General features: G+C 42.4%; 1 protein-coding gene across 2 annotated transcripts in view; it reads right to left on the bottom strand.

Moving 5' to 3' along the window:
* The window catches only part of LOC120916217 (polymeric immunoglobulin receptor-like), a 36,065-nt gene extending 18,687 nt beyond the window's left edge, over positions 1 to 17,378 (bottom strand). The window contains exons 1-2 of one of the 2 annotated variants that reach the window (XM_040327075.1): positions 17,261 to 17,378; positions 2,385 to 2,501 (exon numbers count right to left, since the gene is read on the bottom strand). In XM_040327075.1, coding sequence (XP_040183009.1) covers positions 2,385 to 2,442 — 58 coding nt within the window. In that variant the 5' untranslated portion in view covers positions 2,443 to 2,501; positions 17,261 to 17,378. Of the gene's footprint in view, positions 1 to 2,384; positions 2,502 to 6,220; positions 6,303 to 17,260 lie in introns of those variants that run through there. The other variant, XM_040327076.1, reaches the window with a different exon arrangement.
* Positions 17,379 to 18,375: the final 997 nt, after the last annotated feature.

Below are 18,375 nucleotides of genomic sequence, written 5' to 3'. Positions count from 1 at the left end.
CCAGTGCTCTGACTTCCTCCCTGCTTTTCAGGCCCCCCCAGTGCTCTCAGCCCCCCCCCATGCTCTGAGACCCTCCCATGCTCTCAGCTCCCCCACCCATGTGCTCTCCAGCCCCCCCTAGTGCTCTCTAATGTGCACTCCAGCCCCCCTGTGCTCTCAGGCTCCCCACCCCTCCTGCTTTCCATCCCCCTAGTCTTGTGCTCTCAGACTCCCCCCCCAGTGCTTTCTGTCCCCGTGCTCCCAATCGCCTTCCTAGTGCTCTCTGCAACCCCCCCCCCCCCCCCCCCCCCGTGCTTACCAGACCCTCACAGTACCCTTCACTCCCCCACATTCTCCAGAACCCCCTATGCTCTCTGCTATCCCCTCGTGCTCTGCGACCCCCCCTGTGCTCTTTCCCGGCCCCCCTCGCCTCCATTAGGACGGAGATTGGGGAAGGGGCCCGTCAATATGCCACGGGCTGCTCAGTCTAAAATGCCTGAAAGTTATTTTTCAGATTAAAAGGCAGATACCAAGTCGCATTCAGGTAGTGCTTGCTTTATAAAAAGAAATAAAAAATGCCACATTGCATAAATGATTACAGAGCCGCGTGAATTATTAAACTAAAAAAAAGAAAATTAGTAAATTAGTTTTTGTTCTAATTAAAACCTTTGAACTTTGGACCTTCCTTGGCTCCGATTGCCTCTGAATTTCAGCCAAACCGGATGGAGTGGAACCGCCTCCGCCATTCATTGTCTTACATTCTCAGCATTTTACTTTTATTTTCGATTCCGAAAAAACGATTCTGATAAAACTGCTAGGATCTTTGGCAGGGGCGCCAAAAAAAGAACATTCCTCCTTAACCACATTTTAGCCCCGGGCCACTTTTTGCGATTCGGCACTGCGCCGTTTTAACTGACAATTGCATGGTCGTGCGACGTGGGGGAAAAAAAAAGGACGTCAATTTTGTTTGGGTGCCACGTCGCGCGACCCCGCAGTTGTCAGTTAAAGCAACGCAGCGCAGAATCGCAAAAAATGGTCATTGAGCAGCCAATTTTTCCTGGGGCTGAAGTGGTTAACGTTGAAGACACTTTTCAGGTTATCAAAGTGGCGGTTCTAAGTAGGGTCGCAAACAGACTCCATCATTTATAGCCACGGTGGGTACCTTCCTCCATTTCCTATCTGTCAAGGTAGAAAGTCTACCAATGTAATAAGCATAGGCGTGTGCCGGGTGTGCCTGGGCACACCCTAATTAACCCGTGCGGCGCAGATTCCCCTGCTAATATTTTACCAAAGTCCCCAATGCAGCTCCTAAAAAAAAAAAAAAATGATAAAAAAAACTACCGACACCAACGACGTCTGACCTACCGACACCAACGACGTCTGACCTACCGACACCAACGACGTCTGACCTACCGACACCAACGACGTCTGACCTACCGACACCAACGACGTCTGACCTACCGACATCAACGACGTCTGACCTATTGACACCAACGTCTGCCCTACCGTCACCAATGACATTTGACCTACCGACACCAATGACGTCTGATTTACCGATACACCAGCGACGTCTGACCTACCGACACCAGTGACGTCTGACCTACCGACACCAATGACGTCTGACCTACCGAACACCAGCCACTGACCTACCGACACCAATGTCTGCCCTATTGACACCAACGTCTGCCCTACCGTCACCAACATCTGCCCTACCATCACCAACGTCTGCCCTACCGACACCAATGACGTCTGCCCTACCGACACCAATGACGTCTGACTTACCGACACCAGCGACGTCTGACCTACCGTCACCAGCGACGTCTGACCTACCGACACCAATGTCTGCCCTATTGACACCAACGTCTGCCCTACCGACACCAATGTCTGCTCTACTGACACCAACTTCTGCCCTACCGTCACCAATGATGTTTGACCTACCGACACCAATGTCTGCCCTATTGACACCAACATCTGCCCTATTGACACCAACATCTGCCCTACCATCACCAATGACATTTGAACTACCGACACCAACGACGTCTGACCTACTGACAAGTCCAATGCTCTACTGACTCCATCCCCTGCCCCACTAACACCGTCCATGTTTTAATACATTTGGAATGCAATAGGCTGCGCACACCTATGGTAATGAGAGGTGTGAAAGTATGTGAACACATTCGATTTGGCAAACTCTCCAGCCCTCGTCATGTTCTTGGGCACTGAAAGTCTGCCTAATAAAGTGCCCATTGAGCCCATCATGTCATGTTTTTCCAATAACAGTGCCAACGATAACCTTCCTCCTGCCAGTTTTGGCAAATATTTTGTGGGTTTCTGCAACAGTACACCCATGGCTTGCAACACTTCCCGGTGAAACTTTTCCATTTCACTTATTTTAGGCAACTCACCAGCTCCGGCGATCAATGCGATGCAAATCAACCCCAACAAAAACACTGCGTTATTCATGTCGACCCGGAAGGAGGATGCAGGAATCGGTTCTCTGTGTTTCGACTTTCTTATGAAATCTGGAAGAACAATGAGAAGATGTGTAAGCCAAGGGGAAACTGTAGATTAGGATCTTTGAAGGAATTGGCACAATTGGCTTGGCATCCATCCATCTCATCGATGTAGAACAGAGCAAAAGGGAGAAGACATTTCCAAAATTAGAGGAGGACATTTACCAAAACTGACCATGATTGATCGAGCTGCAACAGAATTTAGGGGACCTTAAAGTGAGCTTCAGGCATGCCAAAGCCACCTTTAAACCATAGTTGCACACCCTGTGGCCCTCCAGCTGTTACGGAACTCCAAGACATAAGACATTGCAAGGCTGACAGTTACAAGCACGACCCCCAAAGACAGATGCACGTTATTAGATATGATGCACGTTATTAGATATGTTCTTTAAAGGGAACAGAAGACCCCATAACCTATAAATAACATGAATTTTAAGTCCCCAGAAACTACGTAAGGTTACACCCCCGAGGAGTACAGCTGGAGTACTGCCAGAATACAGCCAGAGTTACTCAATTAGGATGGAGACGAAGTTGGGTTCGAATCTATGTTTTTTAAAGGGAACAGCAGACCCCATAACCTATAAGTAACATAGATAATTACCCAGAAACCAGGTAAGGTTACACCCCCAAGGAGTAAAGTATGGCCAAAGTACAGCCAGAGTTGCTCAATTAAGACAGAGAAAAAGTTGGGTTCTTATCTATTTTCTTTAAAAGGGACCCCATGACCTTTTAAATAGCATAAATATATAAGTCCTCAGAAACCAGAGTCACTCAATTAGGATGAAGAAGAAGTTGGGTTCCAATCTATGTTCTTTAAAGGCAACAGCAGACCCCATAACCTACAAAATAACATAAAGTTCTCAGAAACCATGTAAGGTTACACCCACAAGGAGTTCTAATCTATGTTCTTTAAAGGGAACAGCAGACCCCATAACCTATAAATAACATGAATTATAAGTCCCCAGAAACTAGGTATGGTTACACCCCTGAGGAGTACAGCCAGAGATACTCAATTAGGATGGAGAAGAAGTTGGGTTATAATCTATGTTTTTTTTAAGGGGAACAGCAGACCCTATCACCTATAAGCAAAATAAATAAATTAGTACCCATGCAACCAGGTAAGGTTACACCCCCAAGGAGTAAAGTCTGGAGTTCAGCCAGAGTTACTCAAGACGAAGAAGAAGTTGGGTTCTAATCTACTGTATGTTCTTCAAAGGGAGCAGCAGACCCCATAACCTATAGATAACATACATATATATATATATATATAAGTCCTCAGAAACCAGGTAAGGTTACACCCCCGAGGAGTATGGCCAAAGTACAGCCAGAGTTGCTCAATTAAGACAGAGAAAAAGTTGGGTTCTAATCTATTTTCTTTAAAAAGGGACCCCATGACCTTTTAAATAACATAAATATTTAAGTCATCAGAAAACAGGTAAGGTTACACTCCCCAAGCAGTATGGCCAGAGTACAGCCAGAGTTGCTCTATGTTCTCCATGACATAGAAATAACATAAATATATATGTCCTCCGAAACCAGGTAAGGTTACGCAGCCAAGGAGTATGGCCAGAGTTACTCAATTAGGATGGAGAAGAAGAAGTTGGGTTCTAATCTATGTTCTTTAAAGGGAACACCCCCAAGGAGTACAGCCTGGAGTCCATCCAGAGTTACTCAATTAGGATGGAGAAGAAGAAGTTGGGTTCTAATCTATGTTCTTTAAAGGGAACACCCCCAAGGAGTACAGCCTGGAGTATGGCCGGAGTTACTCAATTAGGATGGAGAAGAAGTTGGGTTCTAAATTATGTTCTTTTAAGGGAACACCGCCAAGGAGTACAGCCTGGAGTATGGCCGGAGTTACTCAATTAGGATGGAGAAGAAGAAGTTGGGTTCTGATCTATGTTCTTTAAAGGGAACACCCCCAAGGAGTACAGCCTGGAGTATGGCCGGAGTTACTCAAGTAGGATGGAGAAGAAGAAGTTGGGTACTAATCTATGTTCTTTAAAGGAAACACCCCCAAGGAGTACAGCCTGGAGTATGACCGGAGTTACTCAAGTAGGATCGAGAAGAAGAAGTTGGGTACTAATCTATGTTCTTTAATAGGGAACACCCCCAAGGAGTACAGCCTGGAGTATGGCCAGAGTTACTCAATTAGGATGGAGAAGAAGAAGTTGGGTTCTAATCTATGTTCTTTAATAGGGAACAGCCCCAAGGAGTACAGCCTGGAGTATGGCCAGAGTTACTCAATTAGGATGGAGAAGAAGAAGTTGGGTTCTAATCTATGTTCTTTAAAGGGAACACCCCCAAGGAGTACAGCCTGGAGTCCAGCCAGAGTTACTCAATTAGGATGGAGTAGAAGAAGTTAGATTAGAACCCATGTTCTTTAGAGGGAACACCCCCAAGGAGTACAGGCTGGAGTATGGCCAGAGTTACTCAATTAGAATGGAGAAGAAGTTGGGTTTTAATCTATGTTCTTTAAAGGGAACACCCCCAAGGAGTACAGCCTGGAGTATGGCCGGAGTTACTCAAGTAGGATGGAGAAGAAGAAGTTGGGTACTAATCTATGTTCTTTAAAGGGGACAACCCCAAGGAGTACAGCCTGGAGTATGGCCAGAGTTACTCAATTAGGATGGAGAAGAAGAAGTTGGGTTCTAATCTATGTTCTTTAAAGGGGACAGCAGACCCCATAACCTTTAAATAACATAAAGGCCCTCAAGAAACCAGGTAAGGTTACGCCTCCGAGGATCTCTACGTTTCCAGCCCTGGTGAGAAAACCACGCTTAGAAATTGGCATCTTCTGAACGCGAAGCATGAAAATCTTATCTTTCCTTTAGACACTTAGCTTATCGGCTTCTAATTTAATTTGCTGCGCGATTCAACAGATTTCTGGTGAAACCGGTAGATTGCGATAGAACTTTATTTGTGAAGCAATACAGCAGATAAACGGAGTTAGCGAGCCAAATATTTACTCCCGGAAACATCTCAAGGATTAATTGAGCCTTTTAAATAAGAGTCTGCAGAAATGGTGCCAAGAGAACAAATACGCGAGGAGAGGTGTATTCTGCCTTTGGCCGGGTATTTCCCGGGAACATTTTACTTCCTTGTACAATGCCCAGGTATTAATATTAAATTATTATGTGACATAGGCAACATCAGGTTCAACAACAGGTGACACGAGATAGAATAAATAGAACACCATCTCCTTTATAGAAGTTTATGTAATCTCTTCTATATATATCTCATATACAGCAGACACTCAGTAAGCACTTAATTGGTTACATTGCCATAAACTTTCTAATTCTCAATCTATAGACATTGCTTTCTATCATTCTGGCCCCCCAATGCATTTCTTCTTTTGTCTCCCCCTTGATCACTCATTATGAGGGCAATTTTCAATGGGAGAAGGTGCACAGTCTCATCATATATTTTGATGCTGGCTGCTTGTTGATATACTGTCACTGGGGGTGGTGGTGTAGTGTTGCTAGTTGGGGATCTATTGTTGCTACAGAGTTTGTTGTTATTTTTTGGGGGGTATCTACTGTGGCGGGGTGGGGTCTAGTGTTGCTGGCTGATGGAGGGGTCTATTGTTGTTGCTATGGCATCTGTTGTTGCTGGTGGGGGATGTATTGTTGTTGGGGGGTCTATTGTTGCTGACGGCTGGAGGATCTATTGTTGCTGGCAGGGGTCTTTTGTTGCTGGGGTGGATCTATTGTTGCTGGTGGAGGACTTACTTTTGCTGTGGGGTGTATTCTTTTGGGGGAGGTCTATTGCTGCTGACTGCTGGAGGCTCTATTGATGTTAGCTGCTGGGGGATCTTTTCAGGCTGGCCCCTTTTGCAGGCATAGCTATGTAAACATTACATATAAAAATACAGATTTGGAAAAATATATTTATTTATATTCTTATATATTTTATTTTTTATTTTTCCAGGACTAAGAGGTATAGCTATGTAAAAATGAATATAAATACAGATTTTTTTTTAAATATTTTTTTTTTATATATATATATATTTATATATTTAAAAAAATAGCTACTGTAACGGAATGGGCCGTGACACCCAGAGACTTCTGAAGGATGTGGGGTACTCCTGTGCCAGCTTCACCAATGACTCTTGGGTCTAGGTTCATCCTATGTCCGATAGGGGCATAGGATGACTGAGAACGGATATCTCGGATTACATGAGATGGGACATTAATGATAATTCATGTTTTGCAGGAGATCTTAGAATATTACAAGTTGTTCCTTATGAACAGGTCAATAGACTGTTGAGGTGTTAATTGAGTCTGGCTTCTGAAAGACCTTTCATTGTGGATGCTAATGACACTGTATGGTGTGAAAAGTCTATTGATGATAAGGTGTGGAATGTGACGGAGCACCCTCTAAAGGTCAGACGTCTGTGTATTGTGTATCAGGTGAGAATAGCTTATTGTCGGAGACAGAACGTCTGGGGGATAATTAACTCATCTGAATGTCATTATCTAAAAGAATGTGTATGAAGCCCCATTGTGTGATGTTTGGGGGTGGAGAGTTTCATTGTCCCTGTGCTTACTGAAGCATCCATTGTCCTGTGTCCTTGTAGCTGTTATTCCGGTGATGGAATTATCCCACTGATGCCACCACTGTAACGGTCACCACCGTTTACGATCTTCCATTCCACCAACCACATCAGCTTATCAGACAATCCACAATCCAGCAGACAGGACCCATTGGATTCTCCCCAGAAATAACGAGACAGACAGTTCTGTTACTGGTTCCAAAAATGAATGCATCTTTAATGGTAAAACTCAGGTTTTTATACCGTTACAAGCATGCTTCAGTAAGCACAGGGACAATGAAACTCTCCACCCCAAAACATTACACAATGGGGCTTCATACACATTATTTTAGAAGAATGTGTATGAAGGAAGAAATAAGATACCCCTAGGCGTTGTAGAGGAGAAGTGGAACCAAGTGCCACCAAGCAGGACCAGTGAGACCACATCTTACCTAAATCACATCACCTCCTCTCCAGCACTATCCCCTGCAGTACCTCATCTCTGCTACAAGATGTCTTCAAGGGTGATTGATACCCAATGAGGACATATTGTGAGTACAGAGTGTCGAGGACCTGCTCTCTATGCAGAGAAGTGGTGTTGGTGTCATCAGCGCTTCTCTCTGAATCATTGAGGACAGCCCATGGCCAGGAGAAGACCCGAAGAGGACCCTGTACAATATAAAAAAAAGATAAGTGTAAATAAAAAAGTTTGGGGGGGGGAGGAACCACTGGGGGCTGAGCTAAAATCACCATCACGCCGAAAATGACTTGTTTCCAATCAGTCATACCTGACTGGTAGGCTTCTATTGAGCAAGAAGAACAGTAAAGTACTATCACCGTTCAGGAGTATATATCATGTATGGCTGCTTCTCACTTTACAAACTCCATAGGTTTCCCCTTTAAGGCCACCGTTCCCCATGTCTTCGCTTCGGCACCAACCTTTGAAGTGCTGCCACCAATCTAGCCGATCCGGTTTGCCAGAAGGCCGGGAAGATAAATTTGCATTGGCACGATCTGGTTCCTGGTTACACTGTGACTTTGGACAATGTTGATATAGAGCCGCCAAGAAGGTATAAAGTAAACATCTTGATTACGGCTATTTCTGTTTTGCAGCGTAATCTCCAAATCAAAGTCCTGGCTAGCTGGAAAAAATGTAGGGCGGTGGGGTCAGTTTCCTGTGATCTGATTGGCTGGTTAAGGTATATGTACGCCGTTTTAAAAACGAGTTGCTTATGTATTAAGAGACATATGTTTTTTATTTTGTTTTTTTTAATTAAAATTTATATTTGCCTGGCCTTCTATTCGCAATGCTTTCTGAGCCCCTGACCTTCGATGAATAGGCAGGAAGTGCTTTTAGAACTCGTGTTCTGCTTATCTCTGGGGGGGTCCCTGGGGGTAATAGAGCCCATTCACACCAGCGGAGGATGGGCTTCTCCTGTCATCATCCGGTCACAGATTGGTGGATGGTCCAATGCAACCTGGGCTCAGAGGAAGTGGGTTGAATGATGCTGCATAGAATGTCTCTGGATCGAAGATGAATGTTTTGCAGCAACGGCTGTTTTGTTATTTTATCTTTTAATGGGCTGTTTATGTTTTCTTGTTATTGCCACACATTCTTTTTTTATCACCAGCCAAAACCTTTTACTTTTATTGAACTTCTGCCTGCTGTCAGAGACTGCAGACGTGCTACAAGAGATGGTCAGAGACTGCAGACGTGCTACAAGAGATGGTCAGAGACTGCAGACGTGCTACAAGAGATGGTCAGAGACTGCAGACATGCTACAAGAGATGGTCAGAGACTGCAGACATGCTACAAGAGATGGTCAGAGACTGCAGGCATGCTACAAGAGATTGCCAGAGATTACAAACATGCTACAGGAGATGGTCAGAGACTATGGGCATGCTACAAGGGATTGCCAGAGAGTATGAGTATACTAAAGGAGATGGGCAGAGACTACAGACATACTACAAGAGATGGGCAGAGACTACAGACATGCTAGAAGAGATGGTCAGAGACTGCAGGCATGCTACAAGAGATTGCCAGAGATTACAAACATGCTACAGGAGATGGTCAGAGACTATGGGCATGCTACAAGGGATTGCCAGAGAGTATGAGCATGCTACAGGAGATAGGCAGAGACTACAGACATGCTACAAGAGATGGGCAGAGACTACAGAAATGCTACCGGAAATGGTCAGAGACTACAGACATGTTAGAAGAGATGGTCAGAGACTGCAGGTATGCTACTGGAGATGGTCAGAGACTGCAAACACACTACAGGGGATTCCTAGAGACTACAGGCAAGATACAAGGGATTGTCAGAGACTTTGGGCATGCTACAGGAGATGGTCAGCAACTACAGACATACTACAGGAGATGCCCAGAGACTACAGGTATGCTACAGGAGATGGTCAGAGACTGCAGGCATGCTACAGGAGATGGTCAGAGACTGCAGACATAGTACAGGAGATGCCCATAGACTACAGGCATGCTACAAGGGATGATCAGAGACTGCAAACATACTACAAGAGATGGTCAGAGACAGCAGACATACTACAGGAGATGCCCAGAGACTACAGGCATGCTACAAGGGATGGTCAGAGACTGCAGACATTTTACAAGAGATGGTCAGAGACTGCAGACATGCTGTGGGTGTTGTAGGCTGGGGACATGTTTCATAAGACAGCAGTGGCGGCTGGTGTTTTTTTTTTTTTAGAGGGCGGCAAACAACCACCCCCCAGGCCAGGCAGGCCCCTCCCCCATCCGCTGTCGGCCAGTCATCCAGCCCTGCACTTACCCCATCTAGGTCGCGGACGGGCAGCGCTCCTACAGGTAGTGACTTCCATCGCGTCTCCTCTTCCTCTTCATCATGGAGGCTTCCACCGTGTGTCTTCTCCCTCCTCTTTCTCCTAGGCATCCAATAGGATCACCTGTCCTTTCAGCCAATCGGGTGACATGTCTCAAGACCCGCTACATGATTGGCCGGGAGGAGGATCGGTGTTACAATAGTGAATATTTATTCGCATTTGTCACACAACTAGGTGGGTTCGGAGCGCGGTGCTCTGCGCCACGAGCCCACCCATTTTTGAAGCCTACTAGAATCCATGCGCCCGGCGCTCTGCATGTAGATTAGGGGGCCGGACGTATTGCTTAAAGGGGTGGTTCCCCCTAAAACAAATTTCTAACAATACATTCGGAAGACTGCTTACACTGCAGGTAGGTACATACCTCGATCATATCGCATATCGCCATTTCATCCCTCGGCTTCCAGATACGAGTCTTGCTGGACCTAGTTGATTGACGTTCCTCCGACCGGCGCATACTGCGCGTCACGACTTTCCGACAAAAGCCGAACGTCATTGCGCAGGCGCCGTATAGAGTCGGCTCTATACGGCGCCTGCGCAGCGACGTTCGGCTTCTTTCGGAAAGTCGTGACGTCAAGTATGCGTCGGTCGGAGGAACGTCAATCAACTAGGAATGTCCACCGCCACAAGACTCATACCCGGAAGTCGAGGGATGAAACGGCGATATTGAGGTATGTACGAAAAAAAAAAAAGCCAGCCTACCCGCAGTGTAAGCAGTCTTCCGAATGTATTGTTAGAAATTAGTTTTAGGGGGAACCACCGATTTAAGGGGGCGTGTGCCCCTAATGGATGGGCCGCCACTGGAAGACAGCCATAGTCTATAATACACATTACATGAGACTACTAGAGATCGTTCTTGGAAAATATATTTGAATGTTGGCACAGGGCGCTTCAGTAATATATTGGAACTCAAGAATTTTCTGTCAGAGTAGGTACATTTAGGCAGGCCTAGCTGGTGACTAGGCCTGTTTGTTTTCATTTTAGGCTGGGAGTGGCTCAGAGTAGCAGCTGGTGACTCACAGGTAGCATCACTGTCACCTCCCTCTTCCTTCTAGAAAGTGATAGGAGGAGAGAGGAGGTGGGTCTGTCTGGGGTATCTTCAGACTCTTAACAGGTTTTCTTCTAAGATTCCATCCATCTTTCCATCAACTCTGACCAGCTTCCCTGTCCCTGCTGAAGAAAAGCATCCCCACCACATGATGCTGCCACCACCATGTTTCACGGTGGGGATGGTGTGTTCAGGGTGATGTGCAGTGTTAGTTTTCCAACACGCATAGGATTTTGCTTTTAGGTCAAAAAGCTAAATTTTGGTCTCATCTGACCAGAGAGCCTCATTCCACATGTTAGGGGTGTTCAGAGGCGGCTCTTTAATCAGGCAAATTAGGTAGTCGCATAAGGCCTCGCACTCACAGGGACCTCGCGGCCGCCTAACTTACCCAATGCATTACCACAGTTTTTAGGGACAGGGGGCCTTAACGCTGCTGTGCTCAGGCAGCGTTAAGAGCCCTGACTCAGGAGCGGGGCCGCCAGCGTCCCTAACAACCAGTGAATACAGATCGGTGACGCCACCCCCTCAGTCAATGATGTCACAAGGGGGCGGTACCACCCCGCCCCTTAGTCATTGAAGAGCAGGATCTAGGGGGCTTCCAGATTCCGATAAGCCCCCTGCCCGCAGACCCCCACAACCACCGGCCAGGGTGGTGGGGAAGAGGCTCTTGTCCTTGTATTATTTTTTCCAACATGGGCGAGAGTGGGGCCCCATGTCAAGTTTAGCCTAAGACCTCACAAAGCCTAGAGCCGCCTCTGGCTGTGTCCCCCACATGACTTCTCGCAAACTGCAATTGGGACTTCTTATGTCTTTCTTTCACCAATGTCTTTCTTCTTGTCACTCTTCCATAAAGGGCAGATTTGTGGAGAGACCACTAATAGTTGTCCTGTGGACAGATTCTTCCCCCTGAGCTGTGGATCTTACCATGAGCCTTTTAGCTGCTCTTCTTGCCCGGCCCGATCAGTTTAGGGGGACAGCCATCTCTTGGTAGGTTTGCAGTTGTGCCGTACTCTTTCCATTTTCCGATGTAGGACTGAACAGAGGCTCCGTGAGATCTTCAAAGCTTGTGAGATTTTTTTTTATAACCTAACCCTGCTTTATACTTCTCCACAACTTTATCCCCGACCTGTCTGGTGTGTTCCTCGGCCTTCATGACGCTGTTTGTTTACCAAAGTTCTCTAACAAACCTCTGAGGGCTTCACAGAACAGCTGTATTTATACTGAGTTTAAAAGACACACAGGTGGACTCTATTTACTAATTAGGTGACTTATGAAGGCAATTGGTTCCACTAGATTTTAGTTCGGGGTATCAGAGTAAAGGGGGCTGAATACAAATGCACCGCCCACACTTTTAAAAAAATGTTGAAAACCATTTTATCATTTTCCTTCCACTTCACAATTATGTGCCACTTTGTGTTGCTCTATCACATAAAATCTCAATAAAATACATTTACATTTTCGGTTGTAACATGACAAGATGTGGAAAATTTCAAGGGGTATGAATACTTTTTCAATGCACTGTATGTGTGTATGTGTGTGTATATATATATATAAAATATACATTACATTATATATAATACTGTATATATAATATATAACTATATACAGTAATATAGTAGCATATACTATAGTAGAAACATTATAGCAGTCCTTTAATAATGTGTTATTGCAATTTGTTCCCCCTATTGAGATGGGAATATTGTAATTTAAAAAATACACGGCGCAATTGCTTACTTGCTCCGGTGTAACGAGTGCTCCTGATTCAGGAACCTCGTTACACCGGCTGCAGCCTAAAATCTGCGCGGCATAAGGCTCTTATGCCTCGCAGATTTTAGGCTGCATTCTTGCGGGGGCCGCTAGGGGGCGCTCCCATTGTGTATCAGCGTGTAGTATGCAAATTGCATACTACCACTGATTCACAATCTTGCGCGGGCCCCGCGCAAGCCAGGTACGGAGTTTCCGTACGGCTACTTTAGCGCAAGGCTGCCCTTTCTAATAGCAGGGGCAGCCTGTGCTAAAGTATACCGCCGCTCCCGTGTCGCGACGTTCAAATGTTACGTCGTTTGCGTAAGTGCTTCGTGAATGGCGCTGGACGCCATTCACGTTCACTTTGAAGCAAATGACGTCTTTGCGACGTCATTTGCCGCAATGCACGTCGGGAAAGTTTCCCGACGGAGCATGCGCTGTACGCTCGGCGCGGGAGCGCGCCTAATTTAAATGATTCCCGCCCCCGGCGGGATCATTTAACTTGCGCGCGCTTACGCCGGGCAAATTTGCCGGCGCGCCCTCGCAAGTCACGGAGCTACTGCTCCGTGAATCGAGGGCAGCGCAAAATATTTGCGTGGGCGCAAGGCAAAATCGTTGCCCTGCTCCCACGCAAATATCGCGCAAATCTTATTGAATCTGGGCCAATGAAACAAATGTTTCCAGTACAGGAGGGCTGAAATCAGAATTCAAGATGTCCGCTAGTCACAGATTCCCCCCCCATGTGCAATAAGAAGCTCTCCTAGATTCTCTCTCAGCAGTGTAGATGTATTGCCCCTTGCTACAGACTTGCTTTACCCTCTATGCCCAATGCAGTCACACATCCCAGAATTTTTTTTGCAGCTAAAGGCTGAACCTTGTAGTTCTCCAGAAAAGAAAGAAAGAAGCTAGAGTTTTGCATTGAGGTTGTAGTGTAATTATGTTCCCGAACAATAATAATTTTGTCATATTATAAAATATTACCTTGGTTTTTATCATTACTTTGTTTTAATATATTCTTATTTAATTAATATTATTTTTGCAAATTCAACTATAACTTCTACCCACAGCACTGAACCCTTGTAGTGTACTGACTTGTAAAATATCACTTATACTATTTTTATAATTATTATTATTATTATTATTATTATTTCGTAACTAATATTTTATATTCATTTTGTTTTATTATTATAGTCTTTGTTTTATTTCTAATTCAACTATAACTTCTATTCAGGGCACTGGACCCTTGTAGTGCACCGACTTATAAAATATCACTATTGTTTATATTATTATTATAATAATAATAATAATAATAATAATAATAATAATAATAATATAAACCATGGTGATATTTTAGGAGTTAGTACACTACAAGGTTCCAGTGCTGTGAATAAAAGTTATAGTTTAATTAGCAATACTAATAAAAATATATAATAACGACACAAAATAAATATACTAAAATAAATATGGGTAATAGTGTTGTAATAATAATAATAATAATAATAATAATAACAGTTTTACTAGTATTTTAGTATATTATTTTGTGGTATTATATATATATATATTTTTTATTATTATTATTATTATTATTATTATTAATTCAACTAAGACTTTTATCCACAGCACTGGACCCTTGCACTGTACTGACTTATACACTATCACTATGGTTTATATTATTATTATTATATAACATTATGATTATTATTGCTGTTATTTTATTATTATTATTACACTAGTAATTTTTTTTTATTATTATTATTATTATTATTATTATTATTATTATTATTATATATTTTTTTTATTGTTATTGCTAATTCAACTATAACTTTTATCCAAAGCACTGGACCCGTAGTGTACTGACTCATACACTATCACTATGGTTTATATTATTACTATTAGTATTATTATATAACATTATGATTATTATTGATATTTTATTATTATTACACTATTACAAGTATTTTTTTGTGTTAATATTATTATACAGTATTATATATATATATATATATATATATATATATATATATATATATATATATATATATATATATATATATATATACACACATATATAAAATTGTATTCTTATTGCTAGTTCAACTATAACTTTTATCCACGGCACAGGACCCTTGAAGTATACTGACTTATACACTATCACAATGGTGTATATTATTATTATTATTATTATTATTATTATTATTATTATTATTAATATATAACATTATGATCATTATTGTTGTTTTATTATTATTACACTATTACAAGTATTTTTTTTTGTGTTATATTATATATAAGTATTATTGTTATTGCTAGTTCAACTACACAGGACACTTGAAGCACACTGACTTATACACTATCACTATGGTTTATATTATTATTATTAAATAACATTATGATTATTATTGTTTTTGTATTATTATTATTATTATTATTATTATTATTATTATTATTACACTATTACTAGTATTTTTTTTTAATTATTATTATTATTGATAATTCAACTATAAAACTTTTATCCCCAGCACTGGACCCTTGTAGTGTACAGAATATGCTTTATTTAGGCATAATTTATGTTGAAATCATTGAAACGTATTTTCACAATTGCCATTACGTGTTTTCATTGAGAACGAAACCTCCAGGGAAAATTACTCATCCAGTGAGATCAATGACAGAACTCTAACAGAGCAGCCGCACCGTACTCTGGGAACACATAGATAGGTGACTACAAGAGCCTGCACACAGCTAGTACAATGAGAATGTATCTAGTACAATGAGAATGTATCTAGTACAATGAGAATGTATCTAGTACAATGAGAATGTATCTAGTACAATGAGAATGTATCTAGTACAATGAGAATGTATCTAGAACAATGAGAATGTATCTAGTACAATGGGAATGTATCTAGAACAATGGGAATGTATCTAGTACAATGGGAATGTATCTAGTACAATGATAATGTATCTAGTACAATGAGAATGTATCTAGAACAATGGGAATGTATCTAGTACAATGATAATGTATCTAGTACAATGGGAATGTATCTAGTACAATGGGAATGTATCTAGTACAATGGGAATGTATCTAGTACAATGATAATGTATCTAGAACAATGGGAATGTATCTAGTACAATGAGAATGTATCTAGAACAATGGGAATGTATCTAGTAGAATGGGAATGTATCTAGTACAATGAGGATGTATCTAGTAGAATGGGAATGTATCTAGTACAATGAGGATGTATCTAGTAGAATGGGAATGTATCTAATACAATGAGAATGTATCTAGTACAGTGACAATGTATCTAGTGCAATTAGAATATGTCTAGTACAATGGGAATCTATCTAGAACAATGATAATGTATCTAGTACAATGGGGATGTATCTAGTGCAATGAGAATGTATCTAGTACAATGGGGATGTATCTAGTGCAATGAGAATGTAATGTATCTAGTACAATTGGAATGTATATAGCACAGTGAGAATGTATCTAGAATAATGATAATGCATCTAATACAATGGGGATGTATCTAATACAATGGGAAAGTATCTAATACAATGGGAATGTATCTAATACAATAGGGATGTATCTAATACAATGGGAATGTATCTAATACAATGGGAATGTATCTAATACAATAGGGATGTATCTAATACAATAGGGATGTATCTAATACAATAGGGATGTATCTAATACAATAGGGATGTATCTAATACAATGGGAATGTATCTAATACAATAGGGAATGTATCTAATACAATAGGGATGTATCTAATACAATAGGGATGTATCTAATACAATAGGGATGTATCTAATACAATGGGAATGTATCTAATACAATGGGAATGTATATAATACGATATATACATTCCCATTGTATTAGATACATCCCTATCGTATTATATACATTCCCATTGTATTAGATACATTCCCATTGTATTAGATACATTCCCATTGTATTAGATACATCCCTATCGTATTATATACATTCCCATTGTATTAGATACATTCCCATTGTATTAGATACATTCCCATTGTATTAGATACATCCCCATTGTATTAGATACATCCCTATTGTATTAGATACATCCCTATTGTATTAGATACATTCCCATTGTATTAGATACATCCCTAATACAATAGGGATGTATCTAATACAATAGGGATGTATCTAATACAACAGGGATGTATCTAATACAACAGGGATGTATCTAATACAATGAGGGTGTATCTAATACAATGAGGGTGTATCTAATACAATAGGGGTGTATCTAATACAATGGGGATGTATCTAGTACAATGGGGATGTATCTAATACAATAGGGGTGTATCTAATACAATGGGGATGTATCTAGTACAATGGGGATGTATCTAATACAATAGGGATGTATCTAGTACAATGGGGATGTATCTAATACAATGGGGATGTATCTAATACAATGGGGATGTATCTAATACAATGGGGATGTATCTAATACAATGGGGATGTATCTAATACAATGGGGATGTATCTAGTACAATGGGGATGTATCTAGTACAATGGGGATGTATCTAATACAATGGGGATGTGTGACATTTACTCACCAGTCAGCCTCTCGGCAGGAAGCCGTGGTGTGTCCGGCTCAGATCTGTTTATTCTGAGAAGTGAAAGCTCATCCAGGACTTTATATTGCTCAAGTCCTCCTGGGTTCCGCCTCCCCAGGATGCCGGTCACAGGTGTGCCAGAGCCGCGATCTGTCCCTGTGTGTGTGCCAGGGGGGCAGGGAAAGAGGACCTGTCACCGGCACCCACTGAGATCACAGGCCGAGGGTCGCCTTCTCCATCCCGACCTCCCTATTCCCATCATTGGGTACCACTTTTACAGATTTCCCCCAATACATTTGCGTTACCAATTTTTTTTAATTTAGAGGGTTTTTGGTGTTTTTGGTGTTTTTATTTTATTTATTTTTTTGGAGTGAAGTTGTTTTTTTTTTTTGGTGGGGGGGATGTAATGTATTTCAGTTTTATTAAATTTAGTGTGTTAGTGTTTTTTTTTTGTTTTTTTATTGGACATATTACAGTTTATATTTGTGTTTTCTAAATTTTTGCATTAATTTTACTTTTTTATAGTTCAGCGTTCACTTCATTTCATGATCTGAAGAGCACCTCGTTTGCTGCGCCCCCTTTCCTTCTGGCTCGCCATTAGCGAATCCTCTCTCTTGCTGGGTCTATTGATTTCATGATAACCTTGTTTTGCTGCACCTCCACCCTGCTGGCCCACCACCATTACTGCAACCCATTTCTTCCTGGGTCCCCTCCTCTGAAAAGACAAAAAAACAAAACAGGAGATCCCCCCCCCTCCCCCCGGGACATTGAATGAGGTGAATGCGGTTTAGCCAACAGTTGACGGCGTAAATGCAGTCTCAAAATTTAGGAAGGGGATAACCGCAAGGCAGTGGCATCACTAGGGGGGCCAGAGGGGGCCATGACACCCCTCCCCAAAATTATACTGTGCCCCCCCCAATTAAAAAAAACGGACACCGGGACTCCTGGCGCAAGGGAATTCACTAAAGGTTGGCCAGCACTGCCACTGATCCTAACTCCCCGCCACTCCCCCCAACTCCCCGCCAGTATTGCCACTCATCCCAACTCCCCGCCACTCCCCACCAGCACTGCCACTCACCCCAATTCCCCGCCACTCCCCCCCAACTCCCCACCAG

The sequence above is a fragment of the Rana temporaria genome, chromosome 10 (assembly GCF_905171775.1).
Source record: "Rana temporaria chromosome 10, aRanTem1.1, whole genome shotgun sequence".
NCBI classification, from domain to species: domain Eukaryota; kingdom Metazoa; phylum Chordata; class Amphibia; order Anura; family Ranidae; genus Rana; species Rana temporaria.
This window is presented reverse-complemented; position numbering and strand designations above follow the sequence as displayed.